The 20,055-nt window shown below is 38.8% G+C and overlaps 1 protein-coding gene across 2 annotated transcripts in view; it reads right to left on the bottom strand.

Moving 5' to 3' along the window:
- vrk1 (VRK serine/threonine kinase 1) overlaps positions 1–20,055 on the bottom strand; it is a 92,344-nt gene that overhangs the window by 17,003 nt on the left and 55,286 nt on the right. For both annotated transcript variants that reach the window (XM_063043618.1, XM_063043625.1), the window contains exons 10-12: positions 10,046–10,166; positions 3,697–3,755; positions 2,363–2,541 (exon numbers count right to left, since the gene is read on the bottom strand). In XM_063043618.1, the coding sequence (XP_062899688.1) occupies positions 2,363–2,541; positions 3,697–3,755; positions 10,046–10,166 (359 nt within the window). The remainder of the gene's footprint in view (positions 1–2,362; positions 2,542–3,696; positions 3,756–10,045; positions 10,167–20,055) is intronic.

Genomic DNA, 20,055 nt, shown 5'->3' with positions numbered 1-20,055 from the left:
GAAACAACAGAAAATTGAGAGAAAATAACTTGCAGTTCTATGGGGAAATAGTATCCATAAGAAGTATCCACCCCCCTTGGAAATTTTCATGTTTTATTGTTTTACAACATTGAACCACAGTGGATGTAATTCGGCTTTTTTTTTGTACTGATCAGCAGAAAAAGACTCTTTGGTGTCAAAGTGAAAACATCTGTACAAAGTGATCTAAATTTAAAACACAAAATAATTGATTGCATAATTATTTGCCACTCTTTAACATGACACACCAAATCAATGTTGGTACAGCCAATTGGTTTCAGAAGTCATTTAATTAAATGGAGATCTGTTTTTGGAGACATGTATTCAGTCAAGGTGTCTCAATTGATTGTAGTAAAAATGCACTTGTATCTGGAAGGATCAACTGCTGGTGAGTCAGTATCCTGGCAAAAACTACACCATAAAGACAAAAGAACATTCCAAGCAACTCCACAAAAAGGCTATTGAAAAAACACTCCAAGCAACGCCACAAAAAGGGCATTGGAAAGCATACGTCAGGAGATGGATACAAGAACATTTCCGAGTCACTGAATATTCGCTGGAGTACAGTAAGTCAATCAAGAAATGGAAAGAATATGGCACAGCTGTAAATCGGCCTACAGCAGGCCGTCCTCAAAAATCTGAGTGACTGTACAAGATGGGACTAGTGAGGGAGGCCACCAAGAGACCTATGACAACTCTGGAGGAGTTACACGCTTCAGTGGATGAGATAAGAGAGACTGCAGATACAACAGTTGCCTGGGTGCTTCATCCATCATAGCTTAATTGAGTATTTGTGGCTGGACTTGAAAAGACCTGTTCACTCGATCCCCATGGAATCTGACAGAGCTTGAGCAGTTTTGTAAAGAAGAATGGGGAAAAATTAGTGTCCAGTTGTGCAAAGCTAATAGAGACCTAACCACACAGACTCAAGGTTGTAATTGCTGACAAAGGTTCAAAAAGGTGCATCTACTAAATCCTGACATGAAGTGGGTGAATACTAACGCAATCAATTATTTTGCTTTATATTTGTAACTAATTTGGGTCACTTTTTAGAGATCTGTTTTCACTTTGACATGAGTTTTTTTCCTGTTGATCAGCGTCATAAAAGCCAAATTAAATTCACATATACATATGCACACACACACTTTTCATATTCAAATTTTTCAAGATCTATATATTGCATTGTATATAATTTTTTGCCTGTAAACAAGCAATCTAACAAAATACATCACCTACTGCTATTGGCAATAAACCATTTGGCATCATTACACCTTGGGTGTGGTTTTAAAGAAAGTGACCTGGTTAAACGAATGACACAATATCTCTTAAGTATTAACAAAGCTGGTAACAAATACACTGCTCTCTGAAGGTTTTTTTTCTTTCGGCGTACAAATTTGTTTATAGTACTCAAAAGGAAAACACCACTTTAAAAAAAAATAAGCAATCTAATTCATTCCCAATATGAAAACAAAGACTTTAAAAATGAGTCCTTGGATGAGTTTTATTTAGTTCTTTGATGAAGTTTATTTATTCTGGAAAGCTAATCTCTTTATCTTTATAAATTCCATTTGGAGAATTATCAATATAGATGTGCACCAACAAAAATTAATCAGCAGTCACACTTCTGCATTCCCTTCAATTAGTTTTAACAGAACTAGCTTGAAGCCAAATATTATCTTAGTTCAAAGTAAGTTTCTTATCAAAGTGCATATATATCACTGAGATTCATTTTCTTGCAGGCATTCACAGTAGATACAAAGAAACACAATAAAATCAAAGAAAAACCACACACAACATAAACTGACAAACAACAAATACGAAAAAGACAACAAACAGTGCACATACAAAAAGAAATAAATAAGCAAAAATATCAAGAACGCTAATACCTTAGTGTTTCAAAATGCAGCAGAAACTTCAAGCAAATTTTTGGCCTAACCTAGAATAGATTCTAAAATAATAAGAAAAACTAATGAAAAAAATATTTACAAATAGTAAATTATAAGCACAGAAAGTACTAGCACTCATACTCATCTTTTCATTATTGGGTCATGAATGCTAATAAAGTTTTCTCTTCAATACAATGGGAATAAAAGCTATGATTCTTCTACATCAGTCTTGTATGTCGCTCTATAATTTGGACCATGCCATTGCTGGAGACTGTCATTTCCTATTTTCCCATTCCCTAGTGTCCATTTTAAAAGCTATTGATGCATCCCACAATCCGCATTGCAAAAAAAAAATAATTCTGGTTTTCCTAAGTTACTTCTCTTTACATATTTTTATTTGCCAGAGACAGAAGAAAAGGATGGTCATAAAGGAGGCCTGGAACAGATGTAACTTGTACCTGTGCCTTGGATGTTGTTGGGGCATCACCATTGGAAGACGCTGCTAACACCAAATTACCATCATCTACACAGCCAATGGATTTAAGTCCTTGCTTAAGGATATCTCTTAGTTTCTGGTAGTGTGGTCTGTCTTTGTAACCAAGTGATATTACATCTTCAAAATACTTCGATAATTCAACTGTAGGAAAGAAAAATCATTGGTTTGAAATGTTAAATTTGTTTCTTTCATATCTTCCAGCAATTTCTATTTTTTTTAGTCTTCTTGGGACAGTGGTTATAGGTCAAATTAGACTGAGAATTCCAGCCCCCTCAAAAAAATTGAGACCAGCTTTCTTTCTCAAACTTGACCTCCACCAGCCACTTTGGTCCATAGTTAAATAGAAAGAACTGCAACGAGCTGTCAGTATTAATAAATATTCAAAAATAATTTTTTTCTTCTACAGGCCCCTCTCATATGACAAGTTCCAAAATCCCAGTGACTGAGTGGATGCAGTGCTAAGTGGCCTCCTACAATATGGCAGCTATTTCTGAAAAATGGCCTTAAAAATCATCTTTAGAGCTTTGCAGATAAATATAACATCCAGTTCAATACTAAAAAGTGATAATTTAAGCTAGATCAAGCTATCAGATTATCTTATTTTTTTGTACCCTGTCCCAATTATTATACAAGTGTCAAAGATATTGTTGTATGCGAAAATCACTGCTGGTGTCGTTTTCCTTTAGTGTTGCAAACCAATTATATAGGGTGATAAAAAACAATATATACTGAACAAAATGACCATAATGTACACCAGTGATCTTATAACCGTTTTAATCCAACCCTCAAAGCTGATAGGTGGCAGGGTGGAGATGCGCCTCTACCAAAGGAGGTGCAAGGCAGTACGGCGTTTTCCCTTTGCAAGCCCACCCCTCCGATCAGGGTCACAGGTGGTGGCTGTTTGTATAAGCAGCTGCTGAATATCACAATTCCTAGTAATGCCAGGCAGACAATTTCTGAAGAGTATTGATAATGGCTGGGGTCACCCATCTTGTAAAGATACTGTCCAGAAGGCAATGCCAAACCACTTCTGCAGACAAATTTCCCAGGAACATTTATGGTCACGGATGGACCATTATCACCCATGTCATACAAGACACATAAAGATGATGATGATAGTACCTGGCTGAAATTGTAATAAGATCTGGGATAGACTTGAAGATAAAATTAACTTTTCTAATTATTAATTAAACTGTGCTAGTCACCATCTCTTTACATATTTTCCCCATCCTTCTACCTCAATGCAATAAACAACTAGGAAATCTTACATGGGAATTTACATGATGAGTTCCCCACCTGGTTTATTTTTGCAAGAAAAACATTTCTCCATCAAGCTTGGAAGATTTTCTCTGTATCTGCAATAGGAAAAATAGATTCAGAATGATTTAATTTTGCTGTCCTATTATAGACTATTCTACAAAGAACAAAGTACCAAATCAAGAACTGAAATACATGAAAGATTTCAACTTCAGAAAGCATGATTCCTTTATTTAACTGTGGGAGAGTTTCCATACGTCTTGTTATTCATAGCCCAATGAACAAATTTGCAACGTGTGTCTTTGGTTTTAGGAGGGACTTGGCAATGAAAATTAAAACTGCAATGCTGGAGATCTGAAATAACAAACAAAAAACTCCTGAAAACACTCAGCAGTTTTTTTTATCTTCCAACCAGTCCTCCATCCATGACTGCATATTGCACCCCTCCCTATTGCAGGTTTTGACCTCTTCTTTTAATTGTGCATACTTAAACCCTTCTGAAAGGCTAAAAATGTGAACTGGACACAACTCTAAACTCAACTTTGGCTTTGACTTTCTTATCCAAGGTCCTGCCTGGGAGGTTGGTAAAGAATGTTCAGTTGCTCCGCATTCAATAGGAGGTGGTAAATTGGCATTGTGGGAGCAAATGGTTGCCTCTCTGACTGGAGGTCTACGACTAGTGGAGTGCTGCAGGGATTGGTGCTAGGTCCATTGTTATTTGTTATCTGTAACAAGTGTGAGGTGGTACACTTTGGAAGGACAAACTCCAAGGCAGAGTACAAAGTAAATGGCAGGATACTTGGTAGTGTGGAGGAGCAGAGGGATCTGGGGGTACATGTCCACAGATCCCTGAAAGTTGCCTCACAGGTAGATCGGGTAGTTAAGAAAGCTTATGGGGTGTTAGCTTTCATAAGTCGAGGGATAGAGTTTAAGAGTCGCGAGGTAATGATGCAGCTCTATAAAACTCTGGTTAGGCCACACTTGGAGTACTGTGTCCAGTTCTGGTCTCCTCACTATAGGAAGGATGTGGAAGCATTGGAAAGGGTACAGAGGAGATTTACCAGGATGCTGCCTGGTTTAAAGAGTATGCATTATGATCAGAGATTAAGGGAGCTCGGGCTTTACTCTTTGGAGAGGAGGAGGATGAGAGGAGACATGATAGGGGTATACAAGATACTAAGAGGAATAGATAGAATGGATAGCCAGCGCCTCTTCCCCAGGGCACCACTGCTCAATACAAGACGACATGGCTTTAAGGTAAAGGGTGGGAAGTTCAAGGGGGATATTAGAGGAAGGTTTTTTACTCAGAGAGTGGTTGGTGCGTGGAATGCACTGCCTGAGTCAGTGGTGGAGGCAGATACACTAGTGAAATTTAAGAGACTACTAGACAGGTATATGGAGGAATTTAAGGTGGGGGGTTATATGGGAGGCATGGTTTGAGGGTCAGCACAACATTGTGGGCCAAAGGGCCTGTAGTGTGCTGTACTGTTCTATGTTTTATGCTCAACAATTTGGATGATAATGTGAATAACTGGATCAGCAAATTTGGGGATGTCACCAAGATTGTGGGTATAGTGAACAGTGAGGAAGGCTTTTGTGGATTGCAGCTGGATCTGGACCAGCTGGAAAAATAGTCTGAAAAACAGCATACGGATCTTAATGCAGACAATTGCAAGGTGCTGCACTTGAGTAGGACCAACTAGAGTAGGCCTTACAGAGTGAATAGTAGGGCACTGAAGTGCGGTAGAACAAAGCGATCTGGGAATACAGGTCTATAATTTATTGAAAGTCGCATCACAGGTAAATAGGGTCATAAAGAAAGCTTTTGGCACATTGCCCTTCATAAGTCGAAGTGTTGAGTACAGGAGATGGAATGTTATGTTGAAGCTGTATACGACATTGGTGAGGCTTAATTTGGAGTATTATGTCAAGCTTCGGTCACCAACCTACAGGAAATATCTACAGTAAATAAGGTTGAAAGAGTACAGAGAAAACCTACAAGGATGTTGCTGCATCTGGAGGATGTGAGTTAAAAGGAAAGATTGAACAGGTTAGGACTTTATTCCTTGGAACGTACAAAATTGAGGGGAGATTTAATAAGAGGTATACAAAATAATGAGAGGTATAGTTTGGGTTAATGCAAACAGGCTTTTTCCACTGAGGTTACATGGGACCACAACCAGAAGTCATGGGTTAGGGGTGAAAGGTGAAAATTTTAAGGGAAACATGAGGCGAAACTTCTTCAGAGGGTCATGAGAGTGTGGAACAAGCTCCCAGACCAAGTGGTGCATGCAAGCAAGCTCGATTTCAACACTTAAGAGAAGTTTGGATAGGTACATGGACGGTAGTGGTACGGACGGCTATGCTCCTGGTGCAGGTCAATGCGATTAGGCAGTTTAAATGGTTTCGGCATGGACTAGATGGACCAAGGAACCTGTTCTGTGTTGTACTTTTCTATAACTCCATCCATTAACAGTGAGATTTCCCTTTCATGTTGCTTAAATCATATAGGCTCACTTGATGATCCTTCTAACATCAACACTTTACACAGATGCACCTCTTATCTTGCTTGTCTGTTAACCCTGCAACCAGAAACATTGAGTCACTGATCCTGACTCTCCTTAAACAATGGCTTAGTAATAAAATGTCTTCCTTCTACATTCTCCTGTACCTTTGCTTTATCAAACCAAGGTCAAGCACACTTTCATATCCCATGACCAGAGACTTGTATCCTTATTTCAACGAGTAATTCCATGTTTCTTAATACATATTCTCAGCCTCAATCATTTCTAATGTCTAAGGCTCCTCTTATTCAATAACTGAACATAAATTTTCACATTCCAAATATTCTCCTCACTTTCTAATCCAGAGAATAATGTACAGAATTTCCCCATCTTCAGTCAAGCAGCACAAAATTGCCTTTTTACATTTAACAGAACAGGTCCATACCCTTTAGAAATATTTAACATGTACATTTTAGGAACAATCTCTTCCTCTCCACTATTGGATTCTTGAATGGACAATGAGCCCATGTACACCACCTCAAGATTTTTTTTGCTCCTTTTTGCATGGCTCATTAAAAAAATACATTGCCTATTCTAATTTATAATTCTTTTTATTGTGTATTGCAATGTACTGCTGCCGCAAAACAACACATTTCATGACACATGCCAGTGATGTTAAACCTGATTCTGGTTCCTTCTATAAAATGGCTGTTCAAATGTTCACCTAAATTCTCGCTCCACCACATCCTCAGGCAAAGTATTCCGAATAACAACCAACTTTTGGGTGCAAAAAAAAATATTAGCACATTAAAACAGTACAACAAAGGTACCGGCTTTTCGGTCTACAATGTGGTGCCCAACAAATTCAATTGGTAGTCAAATGCCCAACCAATTCCTTCCGCCTACACAATGCCCAAATTTGTGCACCCTCTCCTGACAGCACATGCCCTCTAGTGCAGGCAGCATCCTGATTAATCTCTTCTGCACCCTCCCCAAAGCCTCGGGCATCTTTCTTATAATGAATGGCGCTAAACGGCCACTCCTTTGCGTGCATCTTTGGAAACAGCTCTATTTCCATCTTTAACACCTTTACTTTTCCCTTTCAGTGTTCTTTTGAAGACCCTGACCTGGAGTTACACGTTGATTCTGGTTCTTTGCGGGAACGGGACCCATTCTTGGGGTTTCAGGACCGGCCGTTGTTGGGCACACCAAGGGTTCGGTCTGAGAGTCTGGCTCGAATTCGGAAGCCTAAACTCTGGAGACGGGTGGATCGAAGGTCAGTGTCATGGTAGGAGACCTGTGTATTGTTGGGAGAGTCGGAAAATCTACTGCTGTGGGCTCGAAGACCCGGGATCTTTGCGATCCTCAGGCACAGAGCTCAAAAAAAGTGATTAACTGACTTTTAACTTTGTAAACCAGCAAGTTGTTTGCTATGTCTCCCCGCTCGCTGGGAGAATGGAGATACCTCTTTCTCCCTTATTAGGGAGAGAGAGAGAATCTGCGGTATGTCAAATGTCGGGTCTTTGGGGGTAACTGCAAGTCTGTGTCTTTGCTACTGCTTTCCTCACGCTTGAGTGCTCGGTGATGGTGCTGATGCTTGCTTTATTTTTGCTGGTGGGGAGGAGGGGGGATTGTTGCTCACTGCTGCTACGTGCAAGAGGGAGGGGAACTGGGGGGATACTTTAGGGTTCTTACGTTTAACTGTCGTTCATTCTTTGGGGCACCTCTCTGTTTTGTAGATGCTTGCAAAGAAAAAGCATTTCAGGATAGTCATAGTATAGTCATAGTCATACTTCATTGATCTCGGGGGAAATTGGTTTTCGTTACAGTTGCACCATAAATAATTAAATAGTAATAAGACCACAAATAGTTAAATAGTAATATGTTAATTATGCCAGGAAATAAGTCCAGGACCAGCCTATTGGCTCAGGGTGTCCAACCCTCCAGGGGAGGAGTTGTAAAGTTTGATGGCCACAGGCAGGAATGACTTCCTATGACGCTCTCTGTTGCATCTTGGTGGAATGAGTCTCTGGCTGAATGTACTCCTGTGCCCAACCAGTACATTATGTAGTGGATGGGAGACATTGTCCAAGATGGCATGCAACTTGGACAGCATCCTCTTTTCAGACACCACCGTCAGAGAGGATGTATATTGTATACATTTCTCTGACATTAAATTGAACCTTTGAAGAAATCAGAACAGAATGCAATACTCCAGATATGACCTAGTTTTATAAAGTTACAACATGACCTCCCAACTCAATTCTCGACTAATAAAGGAAAGCATGGCACGTGCCTTCATTACTGTCCTATGTACCAGTGAACTACTTTAAAGGAGACATTAACTTGGAGTCCAAGATCCCTCAGCTCATCTATGTTCCATATTCTATGTTCCCAACCCAATAACTATTTGGAGTTCTTAAGTAAACCCTCACCATCAAAATGATAACCCCCCTTCAGTTTTAGTGCTCTATCCATATGGCATCATTTGAAAATCTCCCCTTACTGAAGTCATGGACTCCCTGCCATCTACTCATTTACATTTCTCCACCATCGTGACTGAAAGGTCTGCTCTTTGGAATACTGTGTTACCAGTCCTGCTCATCTTTCAACCATGTGGATAGCAACAATATCAGGTTCCTTTATGTTAATCACCACTCTCATTTCATCAACTTTACTTGTCAAATGTCATGCATCAAAACAAATGTAATCAGTTTTGCATTCAACCCATCTGTTTGGACAGCTGACCTTCACTTTATATTTGTCTGGTCATCACCTCCTTCAGCATGTCTACCATGGTCCACTCTCCTGATAAGATTAATTTAAGCCCTTCCCAAAGGCTCAAGAAAGGACCTGTTCTGGCTTAGCTGCACTCACACAGATTACATCTTCCCTCAAAAACAGTCCAAGTGACCAAGAAAATCAAAAACCTTCCCTTCTGCTTCATCCCTTTAGCCACATCTATGTGACTGGTCTTTCTATTCTCATTAATGTGTGGACCATCGTTTTGAATGCCTTGTTAAGGTAGTTCATAGGACAATATGTCTTATGGTCTTCTGAATTTATGAACTGCCTTAACCAGACATCCAAAACTATGCCATGCTATTTTTTGGTCAAACATTTACACAAGAACATTACGTTTATTTGATATGGTTCAGGGGCAGTACTTTTATTCCCATATCAGGAAGTTTTAATTCTGTAATTTTAGAAACTTGAATAAATGATTTTGTCTAATGCTCATTCAGAAAAGAGTATAGCAGTTTGTTAGAAGTGAAATCAATTGAAATTAACAAAACATTAAATTTGCCTTCTAATAGCCTGGTGTTATGCAAAATAGGACATAGGCAAACAGACCTTTATAACAATGGATCAAATAGCTTAATTCAAGCTGGTTAATAGACAGCAGGGTTGGGTGGCAGGGTGGAGATGCGTCTTTCCCAAAGGAGATGCAAGGGGCTCCTTCCTTCCGCTAACTTGCAGGTCACCCTTGGGCAAGGTGTAGCATCTGCTTAGCTAACACCCCCCCTACCCTCGGGATCAGGGTCACATGAAGCCACAGGAGTAGGTGGTGATTGGTCATATGAGCAGCTGCTGCATATAAGTCCTGGTTATGTGACCACTGACACCAGGCAGACGATCTCTGAATAGTATTGATAATGGCTGGGGTCACCCGTCTTGCAAAGATACTGTCTAGAAGAAGGCAATAGCAAACCACTTCTGTCCAAGATTTGCCAACAGCAATCATGGTCATGGGACCATGAGCAGCCACGTCATACGACATGGCACATTATTACAAATAGGCAGATGATCCAGCAGCATCTAAAATGAGAGGTGCATATGTAGCTAGTAATTTACTTTAAAATAGTATGTATCCATATTCTTACTTCAGTTTTTCATCTCTGACGTAGTTTGCATCCTTTAGATTGTCTTCCCAAGGCAACTGTCCACTAAGCCACTGCAACATGCAATATCCCAGGATTTCCAGGTCACCGCGTCTAGAAGCAGCTGGAGGGAAGGATAGTGTTAAATACAGCATATATCTGAAGTAATAAGGTAAAACAGATACAACAAAGGAAAACTCAAAATTGCTAAATTTTATTAAATACAGTAACAGAGGAATTTCTTCAAATACTAAGTAAATCAATTAAAGTATTTAAGTTACACAAACTTCCAAGGAATATGTAGAACGACTGACTCAACATGATGCAGAACAGTAACTGAATTCCATAAATCAGTACATCAGTTATGGTACATCATTAATTTAAATTGTGCCATTATTAGGTGTTAATTGGAGGTCAGGTATTTCACCAAAAGGAAATGGAAAGGTAGCTCTTGTGTTTCTTTAAGGAATACATATTGAAGCAGAAAGATGTTGGATGCACACTACAGTAACAATTTGTAATCGCAAAGTAGAAACAAAAATATGGGAAAAATATTATTGTACCATATAATCCAGATGGGAATTTCACTGATTAAAAACCAACATGGCTATTAAAAATTAATTTACAAAAAACAGCCCTTTCTGCAAAACATAAAGAACTCATAATCAAAATGCTTTTGACTTTTCCTTCATACCATCAGGGCCCAATAATGCAAATTAAAAAATATAAATATGATTAAAACATTATGTCAGTGGAGAATTGGGTTTTTGCATATCTACCAAGAGCTGTTATTAAATAAGTAGGGTAAATTTTAATCTGTCGTCCAACCATAATAGAAATTCTTATAAAATCCAGGACTGCCTTTATGGGCATTAAATTATTTTATTACAGATGTAAAAAGGCAGCAGGTGCATTTAATTTATAATCTGGTCTGGCCCACATAGCTCAAAAGTCTACTCAGAATTCAGCAAAAAATTTTTTTACAACTGCAGTCCTGGAACTTAGACCTACAAAAAAGTAATTTGGTGAGAAGTATGCACAATCTGAAATAAAACTCCTCCTACCTGAGTAATGGATTATTGCACAAATACATGAAGTTGGCTTGGCCCTAAATTAATCACCTGTTAGAACTCCACCTCTTGAATGATCTTTAAAGTCTATATTCTTTCCCCTAACTAATGGTCATACTATCTACAGTATGTTATTTTCTTTGCTTGATGATACTTTATATTGTCTTGAAAGTGAAGAATTCAGCGTCTTATAAAATGGAATGGTCTTAAGCCCGATGGTTTTCACATAAAGTGTTAACTTCTTTTTTCATTTCACAACTAGTCTTGTTTGCCAAATGTTTCTAGCATTTTTCTTAACTTGAGATTTCCAGTATTTGCAGTTTCTTTGAACTCTGACACACAAGGTCGAACTTAGTTTTTATTTAAAATGGACATGTGGCTAGACAGCTGGCAAAATGCACAATTTAGAGCACAAATTGGAGGAATCAGCTCCTATTCCTAATCAGCCCCTGTTCTGCCAGTGAAGATGACTGTCTGATTCCATCTTTATTTCCCCAGTCGCATCTGACACATTCAAAGATTCAACCTCAACAGTTTCTTGGGCAAACCCCCCCCCAAAAAAAGAAATTCTTCCCATCTTATTCTTAAAGGGGCAACTGCTTATTTTGATACTGTTTCCTAGATCTAGATTTCGTCCTCCTCATGCTTCATCTAACAGCATAGATTACAGTGGTTTCTGTACACCCACAAAATATAGTTATAAACAGATGAACATACCATTACAGAAAGCAGTGCCAGAAAAGAAACAATAGTGATAGTTAAGTTTGTAGCTGATGACTGGAGGTCACACTAAAATTAGTATTTGTAACTATCATGGGTAAAAATTCTTAATCAGAACTAACCAGCTGGGAAGAGGTTAACTGCTTCTGGAGTTCACTTAGTTACCCAGAAACTAGTCAAATGGAAAGTTCAAATTAAAGGAATGGGGTTGTTTAAAGTTGTATCACTGCTTAGGTCCTTACTGAAGCCCATTTTAGAAATAATCTAAATGACTGAAATCAATTTTACTCTGATCATTTTTCTTCTAAAAGTGATTTAAATTCTATTATAATAATCCATAGCACTTCCTAATCAACCTCAATACCCAAAAGGCCACTGGGTCAATTTGAAAATATGAAATTGTCCTTTAAATTAATCAGTACATCACTGAAAAGATAAGTTTTAACTCTGGAAGAATGCGGTGAAACTTCTAAATGAATAGGAAAACTAGCTACAGTTTGAATAGATGAATTTATGTAAGAATAGTACTTAGCTACACTATGTTGGAGTCTACTTGAAATATTATTTTACAAGACACACAAGTTGCATGAATCTAATGCTGCATTAACCAAAGCACACACATCTCCACATGATTAAAATGGCCAAAGAGTAATTTTCCAGTCCATATAAAGACATGGGTAATTTGTTCCTTTTCAGTATAAACTAAAGGTTATAGTTTAATGTGATAAAGTGTTTAGTTAACTTGCTCACTAATGACTGGAATCAAACCTTGCATGATAATGTTAAAGACTGCTAGCAAGCTGCAGCAATGGGCCAATTATTAATAAGCAGAATGTCATGTGAATGAGATTATCTTGAGATAAATTACAAGTTAGTTAAGGGTCACTCAGCCTCTGGTGCAAGGTCGTTCTAGCAGCTGACTATATTCATTAAAGTGACATTTACTCTCAGTGTGCAATTCACACTGCACGTTACAAATTATTCTACTAGTCAACTCTAGATAAATGCACACCTGGTCCAAGCAATCAATTTTAATATTTCCTATTCATTTGTAGAATATACACAACTCTGTTAAAAAAGACATCAGACAATACAGCAACGTTTAATGTTGCTTTTGTTACATGGTATTGATAATATGCTTAGTTCTACAAAGTTTTAAAAAAAATTTGAATTTAAATTGATTAGAATATACATTGTTTTGTCAAATTTGAATGCAGATTGGTAAATATGAACAGGTCAGATATGAAGGACAAAATTTAAAATAAACCCATCTAATGTAATAGCCCCCCAACTTCAATAAATCTGCAGCTGGTATATAATGAGAAATGTGGATATTAAATCTGCATTTTGTCCAAGAGAAGCAGCCAAAAAAGCAGTCCTGTCCAGACTAGAACAAGTCAAAACTAGAGAACAGATTGCATCCATTTTTGGAATTAACAGGATGTTGCAGTTAGGACTCTTTCTTAACACTTTTCATCATGTTCACAGCTAGACATGGCTCCAAAAGCAGAAAGAGTCACTTACACACTTAAAGAAAAATGCCAATAAATTGAAAAATAATTCAGCAAGAGGGGACACTGGATAAAAATGAAATCTTTTACAGAGTTTGTCAACTACAATAAAGGACTGCCCTACTTTCTTGTATGGCTTTGCAACAGGAGTAAATAATTTATCAAAGTGTCAGATAAATTAGATATACACCTCAACAGAATGACAAATGTTTTCAAGGTTATCATGGAATGCGTCTTTTAGTGTTTTCAAACACAATGCCTTGATTTTAGCTTTAAAAGCTGAATCAATTTTGAAGAAACCAGCTTATGGCTGCTTTAACAAATCCAGTCTTTTAAGAATGGCACTAAGATTCATAACTGAAGGTTGCACAAATATTTAAATTATGCATATGTTGAAGAGAGGTGAAAAAGATTACTAACCCAATTCATGGATTGAAGAGAAAATAAATGCATCAAAACTTGCAAACTTTATAAATACAGTATATTCCAATTAAGTTTCTTCCCCTTTTATCCTGTTTAGCCAATTTTCTACTGCTAAGTGCAAATGGGTAACAGGAACAAGTAACCTTCTGGCACACTGCCCTCTAATCAATTGTCCTGTGTCTGCGCTAGACAATGAATGTCACCAATTCATATAGCCAAGGAATGGCATTATCATTGAAACAACAGGGCACAGCCTCAGGATAAAGGGGCAGAGATACAGAGAAATTTATTTAACCAAAGGGTGGTGAATTTGTGGAATTTGTTATCGCAGGCAGTTGTGGAAGCCAGGTCGCTGGGTGTATTTGAGGCAGAGATTGATAGGTTCGTGATTGGACACGGCATCAAAAGTTACGGAGAAGGCCTGGGATTGGGTCTGGACAAACTGAATGGTGAAACAGACTCAATGGGCCAAATAGCCTAACTCTGCTCCTATGTCTTACGGTTATCAAAGCTCAGGTATTGCTCTTCTTATAATGAACAAAACATAGAAACCTGGCCTTTTCTTTTTCAGTATCACTACAGGGGTGGTACTGCTGATTAAAAAATATGTCTGAGTTCCATGGGGCACCATGGCAGCATAGCAGCTGGCACAACGCGAATACTGTGGGGGTGGAGTTCAGAGTGCAATTCTGACACCATCTGTAAGGAGTTTGTACATCCTCCCCATGATCGCATGGGTTTCTTCTAAATGCTCTGGTTTCCTCTCACATTTCAAAGATGTACCAGTTAGTAGGTTAATTGCTCATTGTACATTGTTCAGTGATTAGCTTAAGGTAAAGTAAGTGGGTTGCAGGGCTTATGGCTTGCTAAACCAGAAAGGCCTGTTCTGCAGTGTAAAATAAGTGAATAAATAATAATTATTTTATGGTAACAATTCATGGTTCTTCAGCACCATACCTATTGATCATAGCACCTAGAAAACTTCCAGAAATAGACAAGCTCTTTAAAATCTCAATTTCAGTTATCTGCACAATTTCTCAATCCTCTTCAGCAGTCTCTCAACATTAACTACTTGCTTACTCACCAGTTCCAAGAAGTACATGAAATCATATAAGGGTGGCTGCTGCACTCCAATCACCAGCTTGACAAAGCAAAGCATAGTTTCCTAACCATAATGCAACACATTTCCTCCAACCCTTCCTTCACATCCCACCTTGTCTTGATGTAGTCTCACCTCCTTCCCTCGCAGCCTGCTTCCCATATCCTGTTTATCACAGTGGCCCCATTTCCAGACTCTACTGCTCCCTATGAATCTATCAGTTTATAATTCCAGATCAGGAACTCTCTACTCAGAGTGCTGCAAAAGTTGAGGCAATGAGACTTGGATGCTTGAACTATTGGAGAGCCTGTTATGAGGATGATCAGCGAATTCAAAGCATGGTTCTGAGGAACTGTATAATCTCAATTTCATTCACCTACATACATTTCTTAAACCTCTTCAGCAGTCCTCCTGCCCCAGTTTTCTATGTTTTAAACAGCTGATGCCTTTTATCATTCAGTCTCCAAGTTGAAGCTTGTCTTTCTTTCTCACCTGGTTAGATTTTCCAACACTCTACAGATACTTGTGAGGGAAGACTTTGCTTTTTATATGCCATGCTTCTGGAATCAGAATGTGCCTCCTTCACCATCTCCAGTCTACTCTTGCCCTTTGATTCCGCCTGTACACATCTTATCTCACATTCAATGCCACTGGAGTTGCAGAATTGAGCTGGAGCTTGGGCAAGGCACTGTGTTCTTTTCCTTTGGGGTAAACTGCCACCCTGACTATGATATTTTTATTATGTGGATCGAGAAAAGGAGGGAGAGTGGAAGCATAGTAGTGAAAGGTGATTGCTATCAAAACCAGAAAGTGATTTGGCATACTAGAAAAATGTGTAATTGTTTGCTAACTCTGCCTAGCTTCTCATCTTGCCTTCTCTAGCGTGAATCCTAACCACGATATCCTCCCTCATCTGGGAAAGAGGCTAGACACTCTGTTTGCTCCAAGTTCAATAAGAAGCTTCTCCAACACAGAGGAGTTTGAGTGACTGATGTGAAGAGTGGTCTTAATATATGAACTTCATTTAGAAAACAACTACATGGGAGGACATGAAGAATGAGAGAACAGGTCATATGCAAACACAAAGCGGGAAGTGTAGGCCACACAACAGGACATCACATCAATCTTTCTCAGAATGTGCAGCAAAGAACAAGCGTCAAAGCAACAAGTAGTCATCTAGCTTCCCATGAATTGGAACTAACAGAAGGTATGTTTGTTTTTTCATTTAAGATCCTGCTACAGCTGATTATATCTTCAACTCTATGTTCTATCTACCTCCAGGAACATTTCATCAGTTGCATATCCAGTACCTACCCATTTTTGCCTTAACATTCTCAGACTTTCTTCCTCAGAGGCTGATGAAAGCACAAGTCCAAAGGCTCAATCTCCAGAGGAAAACATGAACCACTCCTTGCTTTTAAAAGAACTCCTAGGTTCCTTGCCCACAAGAGGAAACAATCTCTCCATTTTCACCCTGTCAAGACCCCTCAGGATCTTAAATATTTCAAGTACCCTCTTGCTCTTCTAAACTTTAGTGGATGTTCAACCACTCTTAGTAAATCAAATTAACCACTCGAAAAAATGGTTGTCATCTGAGATACACTGCTCTCAGAATTTTGCGAGGCTTAACAAAAATAATTTGAATGGAACTGAAAGACATCTGATTTTAAGAGGCACTCTGCCCTCTAATTGGCAAGGTTATCTTTCCCGGAGATGTGTGGAAATCCAAAGAAAAATCCAGAAGATTGGCTAATGGCATGCAAAGACAATTCTAGAATTTACTAATTATTATAATGTAAAGATATTGTACATTACCTAATTTTCTGGAATAGTTTGTGTTAAAACAATTTATGCATATCAGAATATATTAAAATGTACTGGTGATATGTCAAATCATGCATGAGCAAGAAAAACAAATAATCAATCTTTGATTATATTGTAGTTGGAAGCAGAGTGGAAGAAAAATAGAACATTAATCTTCCACAAATGTGCAGCTAAGAACAAATCACCTAGCTTCCCATGAATTGGAAATAACAGCAACAACCTTCTGCTGAGCAAGGCAGACCACAGAGTCACAAAACATTGAAAATGGTCCTTCAGCCCAACACATTCACATCAACCAAGACGTTCATCTGAGCTGGTACAATTTTTCTGTGTTTGGTCCATTTCCTTCTAAGCCTTTTTTGTCCTCCCCACATCAACTCTATCCAGACCTTTCGATATGCAATAGGTTTCAAGAAGATCTCCCTCCCCCCATTCTTATAAAGCACTCCTCATATGTTAACCCTCTCATGAACCTCCTTTGGACCCTCTCCAATGGCAACATACCTTGTCAGATAAGGGGCCCAAAACTGGTCACAATACTCCAAGTGCGGATTGACCAATGCCTTATAAAGCTTCAGCTTTACATCTTTGCTCTTATATTCTAATCCTCTCAAAATGAATTCCAACATTGCATATGCCTTCCTTACCACTGACTCAGCCTGCAAGTTAACCTTTAGGGAATCCTGCACAAGGACTCCCAAGTCCCTTTGCACCTCTTGATTTTTGAATTTTCTTCCTGTTTAGAAAATAGTCTACACCTGTCTGGTCATGCACTTCTACCAAAGTGCATGACCATACACTTCCCTACGCAATCTTCCATCTGCCATTTCTTTGTCCATTCTCCTAATCTGTCTAAGTCCTTCTACAACTTCCCTGTTTCCTCAACACTACTTGCCCCTCCAACTATCCTCGTATTGTGCAAAAACATGGCCACAAAGTTATCAATTCCGTAATCTAAATTATTTAGAAATAACATGAAATGAAGTAGTCCCAACACCGACTCCTGCAGAACAGCCAATCTTCTATTCAGATTAGTATCTTTCCTGTAAAACCATGGGCCCTTATTAAGCATCCTCATGTGCCTTGTTAAAAGCCGTCTGAAAATCCAAGTAAACAACATCCACTGACTCTTTTGTTTATCTTGCCTGTTATTTCCTCAAAGAACTCCAACAGATTTATCAGGAGACCATGCTGACTTATGCCTCTTTTATCATATGTCTTAAAGTACTGCAAAACCTCATCCCTAATAATGGACTTCAACATTCTCCCAACTACTTAAGTCAGAGTAACTAGTCTACATTTCTTTTCTTCTGCCTCTCTCCCTTCTTCAAAAGTGGAGTGACATTCGCGATTTTCCTGCCCTCTGGAACAAGTCCAGAATCTAGTAATTTTTGAAAAATCATTCCTAATGCCTCCACAATTTTCAGCAACCTTTTTCAGAAGCCCGGGATGTAGACCATCTGGTATAGGTGATTTATCTGCCTTCAAACCTTTCAGCGTTGCAAGCACCTTCTCCTTGGTAATAGCAACAACACTCATTTCTGCTCCAATTCCTGGCATACACTTCATGTCTTCCATAGTGAAAACTGACACAAAGCTTACTCCAGGAAGGGTAAGACGAGGGAACCAATCCTCAAAGGGATCATAAACAGAAAGAGTGAGCAATCTGAAGTCCCTGGGTGTCAGTATCTCTGAGGACCCAACTTGGATGCAACATACTGATGCAGCTATAAAGGCAGCAAGACGACGGCTTTATTTCATTAGGAGTTTGAGGATATTTGGTTTGTCACTAAAGCACTCAAAAACTTCTACAAATGTACTGTGGAGATCATTCTGACTGGCTGCGTCACTGATAGGTATGGGGGGGGGGGTGCTACAGCATAAGATTGTCAGCTCCATCATGGGTACTAGTCTCTGTAGTATCCAAGTTATCTTCAAGGAGCTGTGCCTTAGGAAGGCGGTGTCCATCATTAATGAACCTCACCACCCAGGACATGCCCTCTTCACACTATTATGGTAGGGAAGGAGGTACAGAAGCCTGAAGGCACACTCTACAATTCAGGAACAGCTTCTTCCCCCTCTGCCATCCAATTTCTAAATAGACATTGAACCCATGAACACTACCTCACTACTTTTGTTTCTTTTGCACTACTTATTTTAATATATCTTTTTTTCTCAATATATTACAGATTTCATTGCATTGCTGCTGTAAAGTTAACAAACTTCACAACATATGTCAGCAATATTGAATCCGATTTGGATTCTGAAAATACTTAAGTTCCTCTGCCATTTCCTTGCCCCCCATTACTACCTCTCCAGCGTCATTTTCCAGCAGTCTGATATCCACTCTTGCCTCTCTTTTACTCTTTACATATTTTTAAAACTCTATTACATTATTAGCTAACTTCCCTTCATATTTCATCTTTTCTCTCCTAGGTTTTTAATTGCCTTCTGCTGGTTTTTAAAAAGCTTCCCAATTATCTAACTTCCCACTAATTTTGGCAATATTGTATGCCCTCTTTCTTTTATGCTGTCTTTGACTTCCCTTGTCTGGTCTGACACGGCCACATCATTGTCCCTATAGAATACTACTTCATCTTTGGGATATATCTATCCTGCGCCTTCCAAATTGTCCTTAGAAACTCCAGCCATCATTTTTCTGCCATCATCCCTACTAGTGTCCCCTTCCAATCAACGATGCCAGCTCTTCTCTCATGCTCCTTTACTCCACCATAATGCTGATTCATCTAACTGTATCTTATCCCTCTCAAAGTGGCTAGTGAATTCTATTATATTATGATCACTGTTTCCTAAGTGTTCCTTTACCTTAAGCTCCGGAATCAAATTTGGTACATTACACAATACCTAGTCCAGAATTGCCTTCCCCCTACTGGGCTCAAATACAAGCTGCTCTAAGGAATTCTACAAATTCCCTCTCTTGGGATCCATCACCAACCTGATTTTCCAAATCTACCTGCATATTGAAGTCCCCTATTACTATTGTAACATTGTCCTTTTTACATGCCTTTTATAACTCCCATTGTAATTTGTATTCTACATCCCTTGCTACTATTTGGAGGAGGGTCTTTTTACCCTCCACTTTTCACCCTTGCCATTCTTAACTCTACCCATAAGGATTCTACATCTTCTATGTCACCTCTAAGGATTTGATTTCATTTTTCACCAATAGCCAATTTATTTTGACAGTGGTCACGTACCTGTATCTAGAAGAAAGTAAGTGCTATTACCTATCATCTGCCTGGATGGCATCTTTGCTTGATTGATTTATATCGATTACTCAATGTAACTTTCCATAATCCTATAATCAATACTCACCCTTTGAGCTTGTACTCAAATTATTGCAAA

The sequence above is a fragment of the Mobula hypostoma genome, chromosome 1 (assembly GCF_963921235.1).
Source record: "Mobula hypostoma chromosome 1, sMobHyp1.1, whole genome shotgun sequence".
In the NCBI taxonomy this organism is placed as follows: Eukaryota; Metazoa; Chordata; class Chondrichthyes; order Myliobatiformes; family Myliobatidae; genus Mobula; species Mobula hypostoma.
Note: the sequence above shows the minus strand (reverse complement) of the source record. Positions and strands in the feature narration are given on the sequence as shown.